The sequence below is a fragment of the Nesoenas mayeri genome, assembly GCF_963082525.1.
Source record: "Nesoenas mayeri genome assembly, chromosome: 2".
Lineage (NCBI taxonomy): Eukaryota > Metazoa > Chordata > Aves > Columbiformes > Columbidae > Nesoenas > Nesoenas mayeri.
This window is the reverse complement of record NC_137543.1, coordinates 15,074,550-15,094,097: the sequence shown is the minus strand read 5'-3', so window position 1 is coordinate 15,094,097 and position 19,548 is coordinate 15,074,550. Positions and strand designations below refer to the sequence as shown.

Below are 19,548 nucleotides of genomic sequence, written 5' to 3'. Positions count from 1 at the left end.
AAGAGCCTGGCTCCATCCTCATGGCACTCATCTTTTATATATTTATAAACATTAATAAGGTCACCCCTCAGTCTCCTCTTCTCCAAACTAAAGAGACCCAGCTCCCTCAGCCTTTCCTCATAAGGGAGGTGCTCCACTCCCTTAATCATCTTGGTTGCCCTACGCTGGACCCTCTCCAGCAGTTCCTTGTCCTTCTTGAACTGAGGGGCCCAGAACTGGACACAATATTCCAGATGGGGTCTCACCAGGGCAGAGTAGAGGGGAAGGTCTTCTCAGACCTCTGTTTGCTGGCTAAAAATACTCATGGAAAACAGGGAAATCCCAAAACTTCTTTGGCTTTTTTCTCATCTGCGAGGGTATAATCTCTCAGGGGTAATGAATGTCTTTCATTACTCTAAGCATTTTCAAGAGAAAAATGATTCAAAGAAATGTGTTCTGATGCTGCTGCTGTTATTATCCAGGGTGATCTCCAGTCCCAAGCCATGGTGCGTGCTGTTGCTCGGCAAGTATGTGAACAACTCATCCAGGGTACGTACATCAATAGTTCATACGCTTCTATCTCTAGAATGGATCTTTTCCTGCCACAGTTGCTTACAAATATGATGCTTCTCAGAGCATTCAAGGGTATCAATTAATTTTAGGCTAGACAGTCAGGATTTATGTTCCAACTCAATTCATGTTCAAATGGATTTATGTCCAATTAGAGCTGATTAGCATCAGGCATCTAAAAAAAAGTCTGAATTGTTTCCAGTCTATTATAGTACCCAGAAGCTGTGACAATTTTAAATTTTTATAGACATAAAAAAAAATCAAAGCAAGGAAATAATATTATACACAATAGTTCTCTCTCTTTTCTGTGTACTGCCTAAACCACTGTTTTCCCATTGACAAGCACACAACTTCATATTATCAAAGCATGACAGACCACAGCCTTGAGGACCTGCCAGTGCTCTGTTCAAACCAGATTCTCCACTACAACTTGAAAATGGGGATATTTTTTTCCTGACAGGTCATATGGCAAGATATAACTCAATTCTGAACCAGATTCCAAGCCAGTCTGTCTCAGTACGAACCATCGCAGGACCTCCTGGTGAGCCAGGTCGGCCAGGGGCTCCAGGGCCACAGGGTGAACAAGGATCACCAGGCATGCAAGGGTTTCCAGGAAGCCCTGGGCAACCGGGAAGACCAGGAGAAAGAGGTAGGCTTCATACTTCACATGTACAAAAATATATCTCCCTTTCCTGCTACATTCTGATGGCTTTTGTCTCCTGTCTAAATGTGAGAACAACCGTCTTCTCACTAATTGATTGGTGAGCTCAACACAGACCATAGCGAAAGCTCTGGAGACTCTGTCATGAAGGTAATATAGGCTTTGCTGAGTGTGATTTGGTAGCATCAGACAGAGGTTTAATGCCTCAATTGCTGAAGACTGGTGGCATCTTATTGGGCACATCCCATCACATCATGCTCTCATCTTAGTAGGTCTCTGAAGTGATCTGGAAATCTAATGTATAAGCAAAGGAGCTTTTGAAGAAAGTCAGCTGCAAAACTGGTATGTCCGTGTTGGGGAAAGACTGAGCATTTATGCCAAACTTGAAATATGTCTGTCTGAATATTTCTAAATTATGATCATTTGAAAGGAGCAAGGTTGATAATAAGAGGGAAAAAAAAATCTTAGTTTATGAGGGGTTGAGAGGATCAAGGAGAGGAAATTATGAAGTCAGAGAGAAGTAATACAATTAACTCTTCATTTGCAATCATTCTCTTCTATATTCTTACGTGTAGGCTAGATCCCTTTCCCCTTTCGTCCACCAGTATTGTCTAAGAAAGAAACAAACTCCATATTTTGATTTACTCTGTCTCTGTGCAACCCTGGCAATCTTCGGTGTACCGGAGTAGCACTAACCTCACAGAGGCAGGACTGAGTAGATCTATGATTGTGAAAGTGCTTTGAAGAGCATCACAAGAGGAACTGACCAAAAACCCAAGAGGCAAATGTGATATTCAAGAGCGGTGAATTGGTGTTGCTGTTAATGAACTGCTATGAAGCCTGTTCGGTTCAGGAGCTCAATGGTTCCAGTTCACAGTAGCTATGATGACCAAAGTTAAAGCACTGTTTTCAAAAGAAAGCCTTTGAGTGAACCTGTGAGTCTGTGGGTCCTTCCTTCTCCTCAAGACTATAATTCCAATTGCCTTCTTGAAAAAAGAGGCAAGGTTTGGGTACTGGCCTCTCAGTCATGCTGCTGCCTGCTCCAGCTGAGTAAAGACCAGAAAGAAGGAGGAATGAGGGAGCATGAGGCAACTAGGAAAGAAAATCAGAAGACAAAGCAAATGGTGACCTGGAGAGACTAAATGCAGATTTCAGGGCAGTTGCTTCCATAGTAATGTTGGTGTATTTTAAATGGCTTCTCAGGCAGGGACTTTTTAAGCACACAGGATATTTCACTGGGACTTCAGGAATGCAGGAACCAAAATGCCAGGCTACGAAAAGGGAAACCTGTTTAGCATTTAGCGTGTATTTTGCATCATATTTGTTGTGCTGAGGGCCAGACCCGCATGTTATACTAGTATGAAATCAGAGTGATTAGATACAGTCATTTAAATGAAACATGATGTAGGTTAATGCACTGCTGATATTATTAATATCTGGGGATCAACATTGGTAAAAGAGCGAGTACAGAAAGGGTAAAAACACATTGAAAAAATATTACTCTTTTCCAATCTATATAGATAACTGATGTTGAAGGGACTGATTTTGGCAGGTAGTGCTTGTGGGGAGATTCATTCTTGGTAGAGAGCAAGATCTTATCGAGCGTACTTCAAGGATTGTAATCAGTCAGCCAGAGCTCTCTGCAGATTTTCATAAAATGTGATGCCAAATGTTGGGAGTGTTTTACAGTATTTATAGCTTAAAATGAGATTGTTTAAGAATCAAGAGTCCATGTGTAAACTTAAAGACAAAATAACTGGCTAGATTATTTGGTGTGAAAACGGATTTTAGTATGCTAATGTAACTGGAGCCTGGCAGAGAATCTGGAAGGATGAGGAAGAAGCTCATTCAGAAAGTAGATAAGAATATAGAATAATTTATTAGTCCTTAAGGATTTAATTTCTTCAGAAACAACTGAAATTTTAGACTGATGTGTGCTTAACATAGTAGCAGATTATTCAGCAGAAAGATACTTTTTGAGTTGTACAGACCCTTGGGATGTTTCAGAATCCATTTCTAAGGAATCGCTCTAACTTAACCCCAAAATGCATTAATGATAAGTAAAAATTATATTTACCAGCTTCTTATGCTTATGGAGATTGCCTGGAAGTTTCTTGTGCATTCCCAGTTCTCTCTTGATTCCTAATTACACATCATACAGTAAAACAGCAGACTAAAATACCCTGCTTCTGGATGGCAGGGGTTTGAGTTTCTGGTGACTACAGAGAGAAGGATAAATGGACTCAGGCCCCATCCCTTGCTCTGTTCCAGAACATTGTGTGTATTTAACTTGTTCAGCAAGTCACATGTGTAGTCCTATCCTGAAGACTTCCAGCCAGCCACTTGAAAGTCTTTATGAACAATGTGTTTATTTTTGCTGATATCATCAGCATTTTGGTTGTATATGAAGTCAATTTAGTGTTCAAAAGCAGTGCCAGATTAGAAAAAAGTCAGCTTCCACCTTTCAATACAGAAAATACACTGCAACAGAGAAGCAGTGTCCACAGAGCATAGGAAAAGCAATAGACACTAAAAGGAAAAAAATACCTCTTGTTTATCTTGTAGAGTGTTGGGTTGTGGTTTTTTTTAACCTAAGAGTTCAAACTATTGAGATGGCTGCAAGAACTTGTTAGAGCCTCTGAACTGAGTGGCAAGGTGCTGGTAGAAAGAAGACAAAAGAGCAGGACCACGCTAAGGTGTTTCCTCCCGCTCACCCCTCCTGCCCACCACCCATCAATCCCAGCCTGTGAGAGGAGGAAACTTCTGCAAAGCAGCGTGTAGAACTGGTTGGCAATCATACACTGAAGAGCTTTACTGGAAAATGTCAGCAGTGGGAGATCTTCACATCAGTGAACCTCGCTGCTAACTTGCTTGGCCAAGAGCTTCTTTCTCCTTGTGGACCTTGTTACTCTGCCAAACATTAGGCAGATGTTTTGGAAGGAGGTTTGGACTGGGACTGTGTCCTGGAGTTGTGCTCAAAACCTCCACTTGAACTTCTAGGTCCAGGGTGTCCCATTCCTGGATGTATCCTCTCACTAGTAACACACTGAGCTGGTCCTTCCAAGAAAGACTCACCTCCGTGAGAAAGAAGAAATCATTCTCTTGACACAATCAGTTCTCAGTGGCTGTTGCCAGCTCAGATCTATTTTTTGTTCCAGTGTAGACACAAATGAATGGATTAGGATCGCACTAAGGCATTTGTTGTTTAGTTTTCCTAGTTGATTATTCTTTAGCTGTACACTGTGGGGTCTTATCACTTGTATTTTTTTAATGATGTGGAAAAAAAAATCATCTCTGGCAATCTCAATATTTGCTAGCAATATGAGTGTTTTATTGGTGCCCCAACAAGCCATTTGAATTGAACCGGTGATTTAAAGATTAAGGAGGCCACTTATGTTATCAGTTCTCTATAGTACATAACCCCAGATAAATACTAGAATTCTGCTCTTACATACTTCTGTAAATAAACACTGATTATTCACAGCACTCATCTCTATTTTTATTTTAACTAGTTCACAGCACTGGTTTCTATTTTTATTTCAGCTAGTTCAAACATCTTTTGTTTTGTTTCTATGTTTATGAACTGGGACTTAAGTAACTAGTGTCTGGCTTCTCAGTGCTGAGAAAGTAGTTGGAGTACTGCAGAATTTTTTTCCAATTATTTTTATAATATATGGGTAGTTTTCTCAACTTCGAGGAAAAATGTAAAAGTGGTAGTAAAGCTTGTGCCGAGGCACCACTAGATTTCACATGCTGTGAAAGTGCAGTTATTCTTCTGCTGGGTGGACTTCTGCTCTCATGCTGTATCCTGAAGTGATGCACAAAGCTTATGGCTACTCCCTCCATCCCGTTGTGATTAAAATACAATAAATACCTAAGCTGTCACTGGGAAAATCACTATTCTCAAGTACAACTTCATCTATATTTGCTTCCTGGCTTCATATGGAAGAGTTAGTTAAATATTTCTTACCAAAAGCCACATGTTTACAGCTCTCATGGAAAAACTTCAATGGAATTACGTGGAACTTTTGCCAGTTGAGTCAACTAACAATCACCCTGTGTTATTATACAGTATGGTTACAAGTGAACATCTTTGAAAGAGGACATTTTTGGTAGCTGTTTAATTTTTCTTAATTGCAAAATGCAGTTCTCCTCAAAAGATGGTATTCTGTTAAAGACAAAAATAGATAAGCAATACCAAAGATTTCCTTTTGTGCACAAACCATGGACATTTGATTTTCTTTGCTAGACAATGTGTTTGTGATCTTGGTTTTGTTTTTAATAACTGATGCTATCAGAGGTATCTTTAGCAGAGCATTGGAAATAATTGATTTCAGTTGCTTGTGATCTCCATGGGGCTGAACCCAAGCCATTGCTTATTTTGGATGGGGACAAGACATAAAAAAGTGGTTAGTGTGGAGGGGGAGAGACAGTTTGATGTTGTTGCTGAAGTATGTCCAGAGCACAAGTATGAAAACACTAGAATCTGAAGCCACTCTAACTCAAATGATAGATGTGATGCACACTTTTATCCCTGAGAGCGATTAACCATTGAGGCAACTTGGAGAACGATGCCTTGACTTTCTCTCAGTTGTGCTCTAATGAAATGCAAAGGTGACCCTGACAGAAAGTGAAATGGGTGAATTTTGAATTTTCTGTGGTTGACAGGAGGAGCCATTAACGATGACCAAAAGGTCTGGGAATCTGTTAAGTTACTCTCATTAAAGAGCTTTGGTGGAAAGTCCATTAGGGAAGCCCACTAAGTGCTTGATTTTAACTCGTGAGTTTTGCCTTAGGAGTAGGGTATCCCTGCTTCGGTGTTTGTTTTCTTTCACTTGGGTAAACTTTACTGGAAATTAAACTGAAAGAAACCTGAAGCAGACTTGTGTCTTGGCCTGCAGTGTGTTTGCATTAGGAACTTGATATCCATGTGATTTCAAAGGTTAGCCCTGCGCAAGAGCTTCAGAACTTGTTCCAGAATGAACATTTTATTCTTAGACTGAGTAGATTTGTTCCATATTTATCATTTCTTACTGGAGTTTATTCTGCGAACATCACGTATGGGCGTGTGTTCTTGTGTGTGTAAAGAATAATAATTGAGCACATGGCAAGCTGTGATTTGAAAACTTCAGGGCAATTGCCTTTGAAGACGCCATGTAATGTTGTTGTACAGTAGGATAAGCAGTGGTCCATCATGGACCAGTCTTCTTATGATCAAAGCAATGCACACGGACAGACTTTGCCTTTTGCAAATGGCAAATGTTTGTTTACAGGACATGTAGAGGCAATTTAGATACATTTACCTTGTGAGAAGGTCTGCAACAGAAGTAGAGAACTCAACAGAGTTGTTTGAAGCAAGCCAGGGCTAAGGAAAATTCAGGTACATGGAATGCAGGCCAAGAGGTTTCCCTGAGCAATTTGTCTTCAAAATGGATGGAATTCAGTTGTTGATCACAGATGACATGGATTTTTGGCAGCTTCCCTCAGGAATATAAATGTAGGTTAGAGCATATATCTGCCATGTAGGACTGCTCCCTACATACCCTGTGCAATGCAGTCATTCATCAAAGGTTCTGGATAGCACTTCTGACCGAAACTGCAGTCTCTGCTAACCAAACCCTGCACTGCAACCAGGAGGTTCAGACTCAGTTTTGGAAGGCAGTCTCTGAGAACAGGAATCCCACATATTGCATTGCTAAGAATCCCAGAAGAAAAGATGCCAGCAAATTTCCAGATGCTGGAGTTTGAACACTTAAAGACCCATTGACCTTCAGTGAGATTTAGGAGCTAGGGCTACCAAGGCTATGGATACTAAATTCCTGAAACTTACCTTTTGGACACTTTATAATCTGGAAGTTTAAAACAGTCTCAAGGCTACAGCTTTAAAATCCTGGTCACGTTGCTTTTACTGTACTTGTAGTTTGGCTGGGGGCTGCTTATTATCTACCAGCAAACGGCTGGTAGGAACTAATTCAGTTGTAAGAGAAAGCAGTGGTTTACAAGCAAGACAGAAAGTAAGAAGATTAGGTGTGAAGGAGTCTTGATAGAAATGATGGAGGTGCTAATTCCTCTCCAGCCTTTCTCCAGTGGTTAAAGGTTAGAGCAGGCAATCTAACTTCAGGCAGCTTGAAGCTGCGTTCCTTTCCTACCTACTACCACCGCTGGGAAGAAGGTCTTGTGGTCCAGTTTGATGAATATATTCCTCTGTGTGTTGGATATTAGATCTTGGAATAAGGTCTGAAACGAGGCCTGCCTCTTCCTGATAAATTTTTGAGCAGTTAGGCTAGAGAGCCCTTCTTGATCTTTTTGGCCCAACACATCCTTGTACTCAGCACTGGTGAGGATGCACCTTGAAACCTGTGTTCAGTTTTGGGCCTCTCAGTACAGGAAAGACATTGAGGTGCTGGAGAGAGTGCAGAGAAGGGCAATGAAGCTGATGAAGGGTCTGGAGTATGAGTTTCATGTGAAGCAGCTGAGGGAACTGGGGCTGTTCAGCCTGGAGAAAAGGAGGCTGAGGGGAGACCTTATCGCTGTCTACAACTACTTGAAAGGAGGTTGTAGCATGGAGGGCATAACAAGTGATAGGACAAGAGGAAATGGCCTCATGCTGTGTCAGGGGACGTTCAGATTAGATATTAGGAAAAAAATATTCACGGAAAGGGTTGTCAGGCATTGGAACAGGCTGCCCAGGAAAGTATTGGAGTCACCATCCCTGGAGGTGTTTAAAAGATGTATAGATGTGGTGCTTAGGGACATGGTTTATTGGTGGACTTGGCAGTGTTAGGTTAGTGGTTGGACCTGATGATCTTCAATGTCTTTTCCAAACTAAATGATGCTGTTATTCTATCCTGAGGTGGTAGCCTGAACCACTGAGTAGGGGGAGAACATAGAATCGTGTATCTGGGCCACCTCATCAAGGTTGTCTAAACTTAAACATCCAGGATTTCTGGATTTCAGCTGTATGCCATCATCTAAAAATCTGCAGAGCCTGCCCGTGGGACAGAAGAGGTGGGTCTCAGCATGGCAGAGCCACTTTGTGCTGCTATCTGCACTTTTTTATTTAATTGTGACCCTTCTAGCACTCCAGGTTCTGTAACCTGCCCCAAATGCCTGGCTCTCTTCAGGTGCTCCAGACTGAGTGTCAGCGCTTAACTGAGTGGTGCACATCAGATGTGGCTCCACTCTGTTGCCAAGCCCAAATGCCCTTTGAAAAGCTGGCTTCGTGGCAGCTCTGTAGGTCTTGAGACTTGTGGTTGCAGATCGTTTTGAGAATTTCACCAGAGATTTTAAACAGTGGAAGAGGTACTTGCTTTGCTTCGAATGTCATAGTAAGCACAGGTGAGAGTATTAAACCAGCAAAGCAGAACCTAGGGATCCTTCAGAATAATTTAATGTCCTTGAATATAATTGTGATCAATAAGTCAGTGTGTCAGTCATGGGATAACAAGCTTATGCTCGTGATACAAGCAAGAATTTGCCAATAAGCTAAGGGGGGTGATTCAGCAAGTGAAGAATTCTGGTAATCAAATCAACAGGTTTTAGAGGCATGAGCTGGAGTCTCCAGGTGAGAGCACATTCTGGGGTACACCCTGCACTTGTATTCCTATACTGGTCAAAGGCACATCTAGTAACACTGCTAACATGTGCTGACATCAACAGGGAGGAATGTTAGAAGGAACTGATGCACCATTGTTGTCATCAAATGACTAAAGGGTCAGGACAACCAAACAGAAAGATTTCACTTTTAGTAGTAATTATATAAATATTGCGTTATCCATAAATTCAGGGATGAGGGGTACAAGGCCTTGTTCTGTCTTGCCCAGTGTCCTCTGGAAGGAGAAGTAAGAAGACACCTGCTGTTTGCAAAATACTGATATAAACATCACCCAGATTATCACACCTGCTCTCTTCTGACACTTCCTGCTAATGTATTTTGGCCATGGTATTTCTTCTCTTGGTGGCCAAGTCTCTCCTGTTAAACACAGTGTTACTAGAAATGCTTGGAAAGCTTTGGCAACACCCTAATGGGAAATGTTGTGGAAGTGGCTGTGGTTGTATAATTTCTTGATGAGAAAATAATTGATCACCAAAAGAAATTGGGGAAGAAAAAAAAAAAAAGAGCCCTAAACTTGTGCAATCAAAGGAAATATAAAGTACAAAAGGGAAACAAAAAATACTATGCCAGGAGAGTGGCAAAAAAGCTTTCTGGAGGTAAGAGAAAGAGCACATCATGCTTTGGTTAAAAGCGCTGTGCTCAGTATGGAGTTACTGGTGGCCAGTCAGTTGAAACTGTAGATATTGCTCCATCAAGGGCAGCAGCTGTTTTCTTTCTACTTTGTTTTTATGGATGTGCTCTATATTGGCTTTGACTCTGAAAGTGCAAAAGCTCTGAAGGGGTGAGGGCAATTACGAGAGCTGGGAGGTCTGAAAAATGGGAGGAAGGTCCCACAAACCAGCCTGGATTTGGTGTTTTTGAACCATCCAAATCAAACACAGACTTTATGAGAGTTTCCAAGTTGCCAGTGGAAACTCAGGGTCTGGAATTTGTAGTTTTGACACCTACTCTAGTTCGGCACCGTTTATTGTGATCGCTGTGTATAGAAAGTGTTTTTATAGGGTGCCACAGTGGCAGTGCAGACAGAGGTGGAAAGCTGGAAGAAGGTGATGCCTTCTGGATTACTAGATCTGTGATCTTCATGGATCAGACCCAACAATATAAATTGAGAACCAAGAGGAAGTGCAGGAGCACAACCCAACAGCTGTGCATCGGTTTTGTGATCAGGAAACTCTTAGGCTGGGCTTTGTTTGAGGGGACAGATTTTGACTGTGCTGAAACTCCTTTCTTGCCTTCTAGCAAGACTCTGCAATAACCCACCGTAACTCTCTCCATTTGTGTGTAGAACCATCTTATGCTGAACCACTCTTCAGTGGGTGAATGTTGGAAGAAAAATTGGCTGTTGCATTAAAAATTTGACTTTTCTGGGCCACAGAGTAATTTATAGGCAGCTTTGTGAGGCTTTGAGGATTCTTCTGACTTAGGATGATTGTACCCTGGTATAGTCCAGAGGCAGCTTTCCAGCAGGAAGCACAGCCTGGAAACTGGCCGATGCCTCTGCATACCACCTCGGTGAAACCACCGCGGCAGCAGGAATGTTTAAGACCCCAGGAATGCCATGTTTCCCTTGAGAAGCTGTCGGGGAAGGGAGGGAAAAAGAACCAAATAATTCTTTTTTTTTACCTCTTTCTTTCTCTGCCATCTGTTTCTAGATGAAAAATAGCATATGGAGCTATAATCCTCGTTAAATAACAAAAACACTGCATGCAGTTTGGTTCAAAATGTGACTCTGATGAGTACTGTTTCCTTAGGTTTACCAGGCGAGAAAGGAGAGAAAGGCAACCCAGGTGTTGGAACACAAGGACCCCGAGGCCCACCGGGATCTACAGGTAAAGTTGTGGTGTTTGAGGTGCCTGGGTTAGGCCATTCCGACCCATGTGGAAAGCCACAGGGCTCCATTCTCTGCTTCTGAGCCTTAAGCAGCAGAAGAGTTGGTGGTTTAGGCACCTGAGCTGTCATAATGTTCTTACTCTGTAATATAACATTGTGATGGTGTCACCAGTCACACAAGTATTTTCCTTTTCCCTGTGATAAACCTTTTTTTAAAAAATATTTTAATTATTATTTTCAGAGATGGAGTCTGAAAGGGGAAAAAATTAATCTGGATTAATTGCATTTGTTTTCTCATTGACTTAAGGCGATACCTAACTGTGACTCGACAGAAAAATGTAGAATAACTGGGCACGTTAATCACAGGGATTTAGATCTAGCTCCTGAAAAAGCATAGAGGCTGAGATCCAGGTCCTGTTGAAACGGGTGTAAAATGGGATTGCCTTCCCTGGGGTGTCCTGGCCATGGGAGCACAGGTGCCGGGGTGCAGCATCACCCAGAGGGGGTGAACACAGAGCTGTCCTGCCCGGGAAACTGCCCTTCTGAACATCTGACACTTGATGAAACATTTGCCTGGTATAAATTCCTGGCTAAACGCTGTCTCTGGCAAGGCAGATGAAGCAGTGGCCAGAGAGGGGGCTCGTCAGGAGTGGGTTCCTGCTCTCTGCCTGCTGCTTGGTCTTCCTTGCCAAGGAAAGCTTCAGCCCTTCCCTCAGCTCACGCCGACCAGCTCCCCCCTCTGCTGTCTCCTGGAGGTGTTGGTAGCACACACGGCCATGTTTTCCAGCCCTGGAGAAGAGGTGGCCTCAGCTCCCTGCTTTCATGAACGGGGTTGGAATAGATGACCTTTGAAGGTCCCTTCCAACCCAAACTATTCTGTGATTCTATGAAAGACACAACTCAGGCGTTTCGTCTCGCAGGACCTCCGGGAGAAAGTCGAACTGGCAGCCCAGGGCCACCAGGATCTCCAGGCCCGCGAGGTCCCGCTGGTCACACAGGTCCCCCGGGCTCCCAGGGTCCCTCTGGCCCGCCCGGCTACTGCGACCCGTCCTCCTGTGCGGGGTACGGCATGGGAGGTGAGTACAGCACGGGAGGTGAGTAGGGGGAGCCGATCGCGGGGTCGGGGGGGCATTTTCCAACAGCCAAAGTGAGATGGAGGCTACCGGTGAACCTTGCACTAAAACGTGGTAGAATCATAGAATGTCCTGAGTTGGAAAGGACCCACCAGGATCATCGAGTCCAACTCCTGTCCCTGCATATGGCAACCCCACACTTCACCCCATGTGTCTAAGGGCGTTGTCCAGTCTCTCCTTGAACACTGTCAGGCTTGGGGCCGTGACACCTCCCTGGAGAGCCTGTTCCAGTGTCCAGCACCCTCTGGGTGAAGAACCTTTTCCTAATGTCCAACCTAAACCTCCCTTGGTAGGTCCCTAAAAATGTGTGTGTCCGGTGGTGCTGTATTTGATGGGACTGCAGCGTGAGGAGAAGGTGACCCCAGGCTGGTGACCAAGGGGAATCTCCCGTCTCTTGTGGCCTGTAAAACTGATCCCACGTAGTGGGTTTTTGTCCTTTATGTGTTTGTGTAGTTAGGACCCTGCTCCATCTCCACGTCTGTGTGTTGAACCCCTGCCTCTAATGTGTGTGACAGCTGAGTTTTTACATTTGTAGTTTTCCAAATGTTTTTTCGCTCGGGTTCCCCTCCCGTGTGCCTTGGAATGGCATGAGAGCATGACCCTTACTAAACCCCTGGTCGAGTGACCTGACACAGGGATGCACGTGTCTGTCATTAACCAGCGAAGCAACCTGGAGAAAACGATTCTTTCTACGTCTTCTCTGTATCCTACTTTCCCGTCTCGTAGCACGGAGAGGCCACGGGAGGAAGTTAACACAATCGCCAAAAATCATGTCCCCCAACCTAAAATTGAAATTTATTAGTGAACCACTGGTTACTACAGATGTTACACATGAGACGTATTTGTTTGATGTTTACGGTTTAATCTACCCCGGAGCTGATTTGTATGTTTTACTCACCTGAATGTTTTTGTTGTCGTCTCTTCCTGTCCTTTCCTCCTCCCTTCCCCTCCCCGCTGTTGGATTCCTGTTTGAAGGCCCCATCCCTTACAATGGCTACCAGTCCCGAAGGTGAGAGGCCCAGGCTGGGTCAGGAAGGTCAGAGGTGGATGCTGAACTGCTCTGTGCTTTCCATCAACGACACTGACTACCACTAATGAACTCACTCGCTGCTGGACATGCACTTAGCTGCCTTGCCACGCTCAAAAAGTCTCGCCTGACCCATTTTGCCTGTTAATCACGTATTTTAGACCGTAATTGGGATAAGCTAAAGCAGGCAGGTGGCGCAGTGTGTAAGCGCAGGATTACAACTGGCCATTTGACAAATTCTAGTGGTGGTTTCCAACTAACTTGGCTGTCTGTTGGTGGGTTTCCAATCGCTCCAGCTTATTAATTTTGTTAAATCTTTCCACTGTTCCTTTGTGTGAATAAAAGATGTGTATTTAAAGATTATATATATATATATATACTCACACATTATATATAAATGTATCTATATATGAAATGTCAATTTCCTAATGAGTGCTTTAATTTTCTGCCCCCCTCCTCCTGTGTTAACCGTATGAATACTCTTGGTGGTGGTGGGTTAAGGTGGATACGGTGAGCCAACCGATCAAGACATCCCCGTAGTGCAGTTGCCACATAACTCCTACCAAATCTATGACCCCGAGGACATGTATGATGGTGAGCAAGAGCCGTACGTGGTTCACGGGTCCTACCCCTTACCGGCCCCGTACTCCCAGTCCTCCTACCCATCACCTCATATCGCTCAACCAGAGTTCACTCCTGTTCGAGAAGAGATGGAAGCCGCTGAGCTGAGATCCCCGGGAATCAGTCGCTTCACGAGGAGGATCGCCAAGCGGAGCCTCAAGACTCCAGCGCACGACAGGGCGAATGGAAAAAAACCCTCTCGGTGAACTGTTTAAAAAAGGGAAATATTTTACGTGCATCTCTGTGTGGCCTTTTGTCCAGATGCTGAACCTGTCCCAGAAGATGTTTACAGGCTCTTGTATTAAAGGAGAAAAAAGTGTACATGGCCAGTTGACACAACAAATCATGGTAATTATCTTGCATGCCAGAAACTTAGTATGTTAGTGGGTTGGTGCTAGATGATGATGATGATGAAAGGTCACCTGGTAGATCTTTCTCTGGAGTTCTGTTCCGTGCACTATTCCAACTGTATCTAAAAAAAAATGCATCTGCTAGTTGGTGTATGTAGAACCCTTCGGAAAAGTTAATGTTTTGTTACCCATGTGTTTCCAGTTGATTATGTTCTGTTGGTTTTGGATGAATCGCTTTACTGAGTTAACCCAACTACATTCACCGGAGAACAATGTGTAATCAGGTTTCCTTGAACCCACCTATTACCCTTTTGCAAAGAAGTCTTATGTTAACAGAATATTTTTGTTTAACCCACATGATATAAATACACAAGAATTTTCTGTGGGAGCATACTGATAATTTATTGTGAACCTCTTTCATTTCTGTCTTGTATGCAAATAAAACTGGCAAGCTTTTATATGGTAATTCTGTATTTGATTGATTTTTACCTTAGAACAATTGTATAGATCTACAGGGGACAGAATGTAAAGAGAAGAAAATGCATTTTGATTTTTCAACGCTTTTAGGCAACTGTTTTCAATTATATAGACACTTCCTATAAACAATATTTAGCCTGATTTTTAAAATTATACATGGACAAGTGGAGAGAGGACCCAAGAGAGGGAGGTGGTTGCACCACCTGTGGATTGCAGATGTTGTATATTGACGTGCCCCAGTCCCAGGACCAGCTCAGATCAGCTGATGATGAGAGGATGAGAAAAACCCAGCCCAGCTGCAAGCACTTGGTGATGTTAAACTAAACCAGGTAAATGGTAAAGTGACTTGTGAACAGTTCTGAACAGCACAGGGGAGACTAAGCATCAAAAGAGGATTTAAAGACTTAGACACAGAGCACTTTTAATTCAGCCCTATAATCCAAGGACCTTCTTTCTGCTTGCCCAAATCGGGTTCGGTCTGTTTGTCATACAGGTCAGGAAAGACCTGTCAGCTTTTGCCTCTGGCCATGGGCAGGGTGCTCTCAGCTCACAAGGACAAACTGGTACCATTGCTGTGTAATCTCCAATTATCTGGCCTAGAATTCAGCCTCGTGGGTGATATGAACCATTTACACACATGCTCACGTGGGTCCCAGGGCCGTTCCTGCTGAGGTGCTGTGTAACTCTCTTCCTGTTACTCCTCTCGCCCCCTAACTCCCACCACTGCCTTGGAGAAAGGTGAGAAAAGTTGCTGAAAATGTGAGTTGAATGTCATTTCCTTACTTGGACTTGCATTTAAAGTAAAGAAGGTAGAAAAGTATAACAATTTACAGACTTAAAGCAGCCTAACCCCAGTTTACAGAATACAGAGGCACCAAGTGATGCCTGTGTGTGCTGGCACACACTGCTGACAGCCAGAGAGATTATTAAAATTAGATGTAGATTATGGCTGCACCCTCTGATTAATTTACCTGCCTGCTCTGGGCTGTGCACACCCACCTCACCTTTCCCTCTCCCGGCTGTCACTCTCCCACTCAGGTGTTGTACTGACACCTTCTTGTCTTCTCCATGATCCATCAAATTGTAGGTCTTGTGGAAGTGACGCTGAGGTGGCTACTGACGGAAAATGAAAAAATCAAGCAATTCTGCCGCTGTTGTCTCAGAAAGACTTGGAGCCTCGTGTTACAGTTCATAATTAATTTACACCCCAGCCTGTGCTATATCCAAATGCCAAGTTCCTGTGGAACCAGGCAGAGCAGCAGGGGAAAACCAGGGATGGCGGGAGGACAACACAGACATGCACTTCAAAATGAGGCAATTGGTGGAATGCTCATTACAATTTTAAAACTATTTCTATACTAAAGCACAAACTTTAATTGCACAAGTTAATTTGCTTTACCTTCACATTTATACTTACGGTTACTGTTACCCCGCTAACCAGAATGCGTCATCTGTCCTTGGTTGTCTGGTCACTTGCTGGGTAATAAAAAGTCACTGGTGGGCACTACCAAGTGATAAAAATATTATTCAGGATTTGTATGTTCGCCAAAAAAATTTAAGACACAGACACATATGGTCAACATTTTCTCCAAGATTCAGTCTCCAAATAATCAGGAGTGTCTTATATTTTTCCAGACTGCATAAGAAGCTCAGGTTGCTGACTGTGAAGTATTGAACATGAGGAACAGCTGATGCCACCCAGATCTTACCATCAAGTGTATGTACTGTGTGTGCCCTTATACAACAAAGAGCATTTACTTTAACATATTGCTTTTTAAAGTACATTTACTAGTGAACTAAATGTGGTTACTGACTTGGAAATGAAGTCTGAGTGTTCACTAGAAAAGAACATTTCCTGGGACAAGCCCATCTGAATGCCGCAGAAACGCCTGGTACCAAACCATTATTTCACATAATGAAATATGACTACAAATAAAACAATCTTTTTGTTCCTATGCGATGCTTGTAAAAAATGAATATAGAAAACACAAACTTTCCTCACCAAACATTGTAAAATTTGGCAGGTAACACATCAGCATCTTCTACTGTACATAAAACAATCAGTGCTTCATTCATTTACACAACAACTTTAGTTTGAGGGTTATCTGTGCAAAAGAGCAGTAATGAACTTCAGGGAAGCAATTTGCAAAATCAAAATAATTTTTAAGACTTATTTTGCATCATTCAACACAAGTTCAGTTTCCTCATTTCGTTTTCATACTAAAAATATTGCTGCTTTGTTCTTTAGTAGGTTTTTTTAAGTAAGGAAGGCATGTTTCTGTGACTTGAATCAAAATCAGATTTGGACTTAAGAGGCGGGGGGGGGGGAAGGAAAATATGAACTAGGAAAAGGAATATATTTAATATGATTCAGCAGCTACAAAGTAGAGAAGAGTCAACCCTGGTGGTGTCACTAAGCGCTGCGGAGATTTAAGTGCAGAGCGAATAACAAGAGTCTGAAAAGCAGTAAGATTATTACAAACCAATTGTTCTCATTCTGTCCGTTCCTTGCCTATGCTCCTTACACAGTGCCTGGAACTCCCTTTCCTACCACCGTGGTTTGCAGATGGTGTCACCTGTGAAATCCACACTGTCCTTGCTGCTCTGCAGTATCCCAGCACAATGTTCTGTTGGAACTGAGATGTTGCTTCTCCAGCATCCAAGCAGCTGCAGATACTGTGAAACGCAGCAGGTTTCCTCCCTGTAGCAAACACACCCTCTATCGCATAAATCCATTTCCCTGGCTCCGCTTGGAGGGCTGCAAGCACACCCCGCGGCATTCCCGATCAAAAGATGGCCAGAGCTTCAGCATGAAAAATTATGGTCAACGACCCAATACTTCTTTGGTCGTAATGAACAGGCTAAACTGTTGGCAAAGCACGTTGTGCAGGAAAACGCTTTCTAGAAGATTGCTGAAGACTGTGAGATAAACTCCCACAAGACACAAAAAAATGACCCTCCCAAATCTCATCACCTCCTCGTTCTTCCAAGATGCATCTTTTAATACTGTTATCTTATCTCTAACAGGACTACACTCTGCACGCACACCCACCTGGTACGTGCAACTGCTTTCTCCGGAGAGCTGTGGTTTTATAATGTAATTTGGCTCTGGAAGAAGTTTGATTTTACTTACCACCACCACAGCAACTTCAGTGGGTATATTCACCTAAAAAGACAAGCAAATTGCAGGCACACACAGACGTGGGTTCAGCGAAATCTCACCATTAATCTCACAGGGTATATACTCCCCATGTTCTAGAAAAATTTTCACAAGAACCACACAATCAGGTACAGAAACAGAATCATAGAATCATTTCTGTTGGAAAGGACCTTTAAAATCACCAAGTCTAACAGATTCAATGGCTTCAGCCACTGCTTTTTTATGTTGTCCAAAGAGAAAACAAGCTCTACATGAACAATTCCCCTTGTCTGAACTAAGATGGGCATTCTCTCGTCCATCCAGCTGTGTAAGGATGGATCTCCTGTTTCACCAGAAAAGCGAATCAGATTATTTATCAACAGTGCCCTTTGTGGCAGCTCTGCAACCATAATTAATCACTGCTCTTACTGCACACAATTCAAGTTTTGCAACTTTTCGAGTAAGACACATTATTTCAGTAAACAACATACTGTTTCCATGAGACATAAATATTAATCGGAAATGTATCAATTCTTCAATAATAGTATTAAAAAATATAATTAACAAATACCAGATCATACAACATAGAGTACCGCTGGTATTAATACATAATATTTATTGTTAGCTCTTTCACACGCAATGATCTTTATAGTCTTTCCAAATAAAGTTTGCTAACACCTGTCAAAAACATTCTGTATAGAAGGGATGGCCGAGATGCACAGAAGCTTCTATGTTAGAAGAATTTCTTTTCAAGGAGAAGAGACATTCCTGATGGCAGGTTTTCTTCTTTGAACTACCTCCTTCGAAAATCTTTAGGTCTGGGGGAAAAAAAAGTGCTTTGTTAAGGAAATATATGGAACCTCCAGTGGCTTTGTTTTCAGGATGCAATAACAGCCATTAACTATTTTAATTTCCTTATTCCGGTGTCTGCGTTTTTGTGCTAATGAATATTTCCTGGATTACATTAAAAAGACAGAACTAACCAAAGAAATTTATTAGGACCTCTAAGAATTCGCAGACATCAGGACTAGTTGGTGAAGGTGTTTCTTACCAGCCGTTCTTGTTTTCCTAAACAAAAGGAGTGTCTTTAACTGAATGCAGTGTCACAGGGACTTTAAACGCTACTATTAATTTGTACCCACTTTAAAGAAATAAATAATCCATGCATAACATTGCAAGTTTTAAGTTAACAGCATAGTCCACCACAATACGACTACAATAATAAAACCCAATGATTTAAAGAAAACCCTCCTTTCACACACACACTCACCCTGCTTCTCTCATAGACAAACTGAAACTGTGAACTGTGTCTCACTGGAATTGAACAAGAGATGTAATAACGAAGGTTTTGTAAACATGTAATGGGACACCAGATCGGTGGATCTGTGATGGAGTTGAAGGAAAATAGAGGAGTAGAGGAAAAGCTGCAATTCACATCAGTAAACCAAGTTACATTTACAATGGTGGTAAATTTGATCATTAATTTTGTTCATTGTTCAAAGCAGACAGCAATGGAAGCAGAGAGCTTCCTTTGGAGACAGAGAGTTTAGATGGCTGCAGAGATACCACACAGCAATCTAATATTTAATTAGTCATTAATATCATGTGTTGCAGATGCAGCATTTTTCAACCAACAGCACTGCAAGGTGAAGCCACTCATGCAATTCTTGTTCGAGCCTGTAGGTTCTCATGTGAAAGCAGCTCTGGAGGTCAGTCTGTGCTATTTCAAATGCATCATATAGAATTTGATGATTATATGAATTTTAAAGAACAACTACAAGGCTAGTGTGCATACCATAATGAATCATAAAGCTTGTTTTCCATTTAAATCACATATTCTGTATTAACATTTGGACTTTTGTGCACGAAAGGACTGCTGTAAGCACCATATACATTTTTACATACTTGCTTCATGTCGGACTCAAACATGCTGAACATTTGCTGGCTGGTGTGCACAGGGAAGTCAAGTCACATTTCCCAGAATCCTGGATTTCAGTACTGAGACATATTCCACATTTTCTTACTCAGATCTCACACCTGCACACCAGAGTATTTCATTATATCATACTGTCCGTAGCGTATTAAGAGAGTGGGATTTCGAAACATTCCCAGCGGTGACTTAGAAGTTTTCTCGGTGCGTCCATCC

At 42.5% G+C, this 19,548-nt stretch overlaps 2 protein-coding genes across 2 annotated transcripts in view; one reads left to right on the top strand and one right to left on the bottom strand.

The window, feature by feature from the left end:
• The window catches only part of COL14A1 (collagen type XIV alpha 1 chain), a gene marked incomplete at both ends in the record, with an annotated part of 121,080 nt that extends 107,438 nt beyond the window's left edge, over positions 1 to 13,642 (top strand). Inside the window, 5 exons of the mRNA XM_080339632.1 lie at positions 462 to 528; positions 1,010 to 1,198; positions 10,577 to 10,654; positions 11,576 to 11,731; positions 13,317 to 13,642. Coding sequence (XP_080195758.1) covers positions 462 to 528; positions 1,010 to 1,198; positions 10,577 to 10,654; positions 11,576 to 11,731; positions 13,317 to 13,642 — 816 coding nt within the window. The remainder of the gene's footprint in view (positions 1 to 461; positions 529 to 1,009; positions 1,199 to 10,576; positions 10,655 to 11,575; positions 11,732 to 13,316) is intronic.
• A 4,350-nt stretch (positions 13,643 to 17,992) lies between these two features.
• MRPL13 (mitochondrial ribosomal protein L13) overlaps positions 17,993 to 19,548 on the bottom strand; it is a 34,343-nt gene continuing 32,787 nt past the window's right edge. The window contains exon 7 of the mRNA XM_080339054.1: positions 17,993 to 18,220. Coding sequence (XP_080195180.1) covers positions 18,196 to 18,220 — 25 coding nt within the window. The 3' untranslated portion in view covers positions 17,993 to 18,195. The remainder of the gene's footprint in view (positions 18,221 to 19,548) is intronic.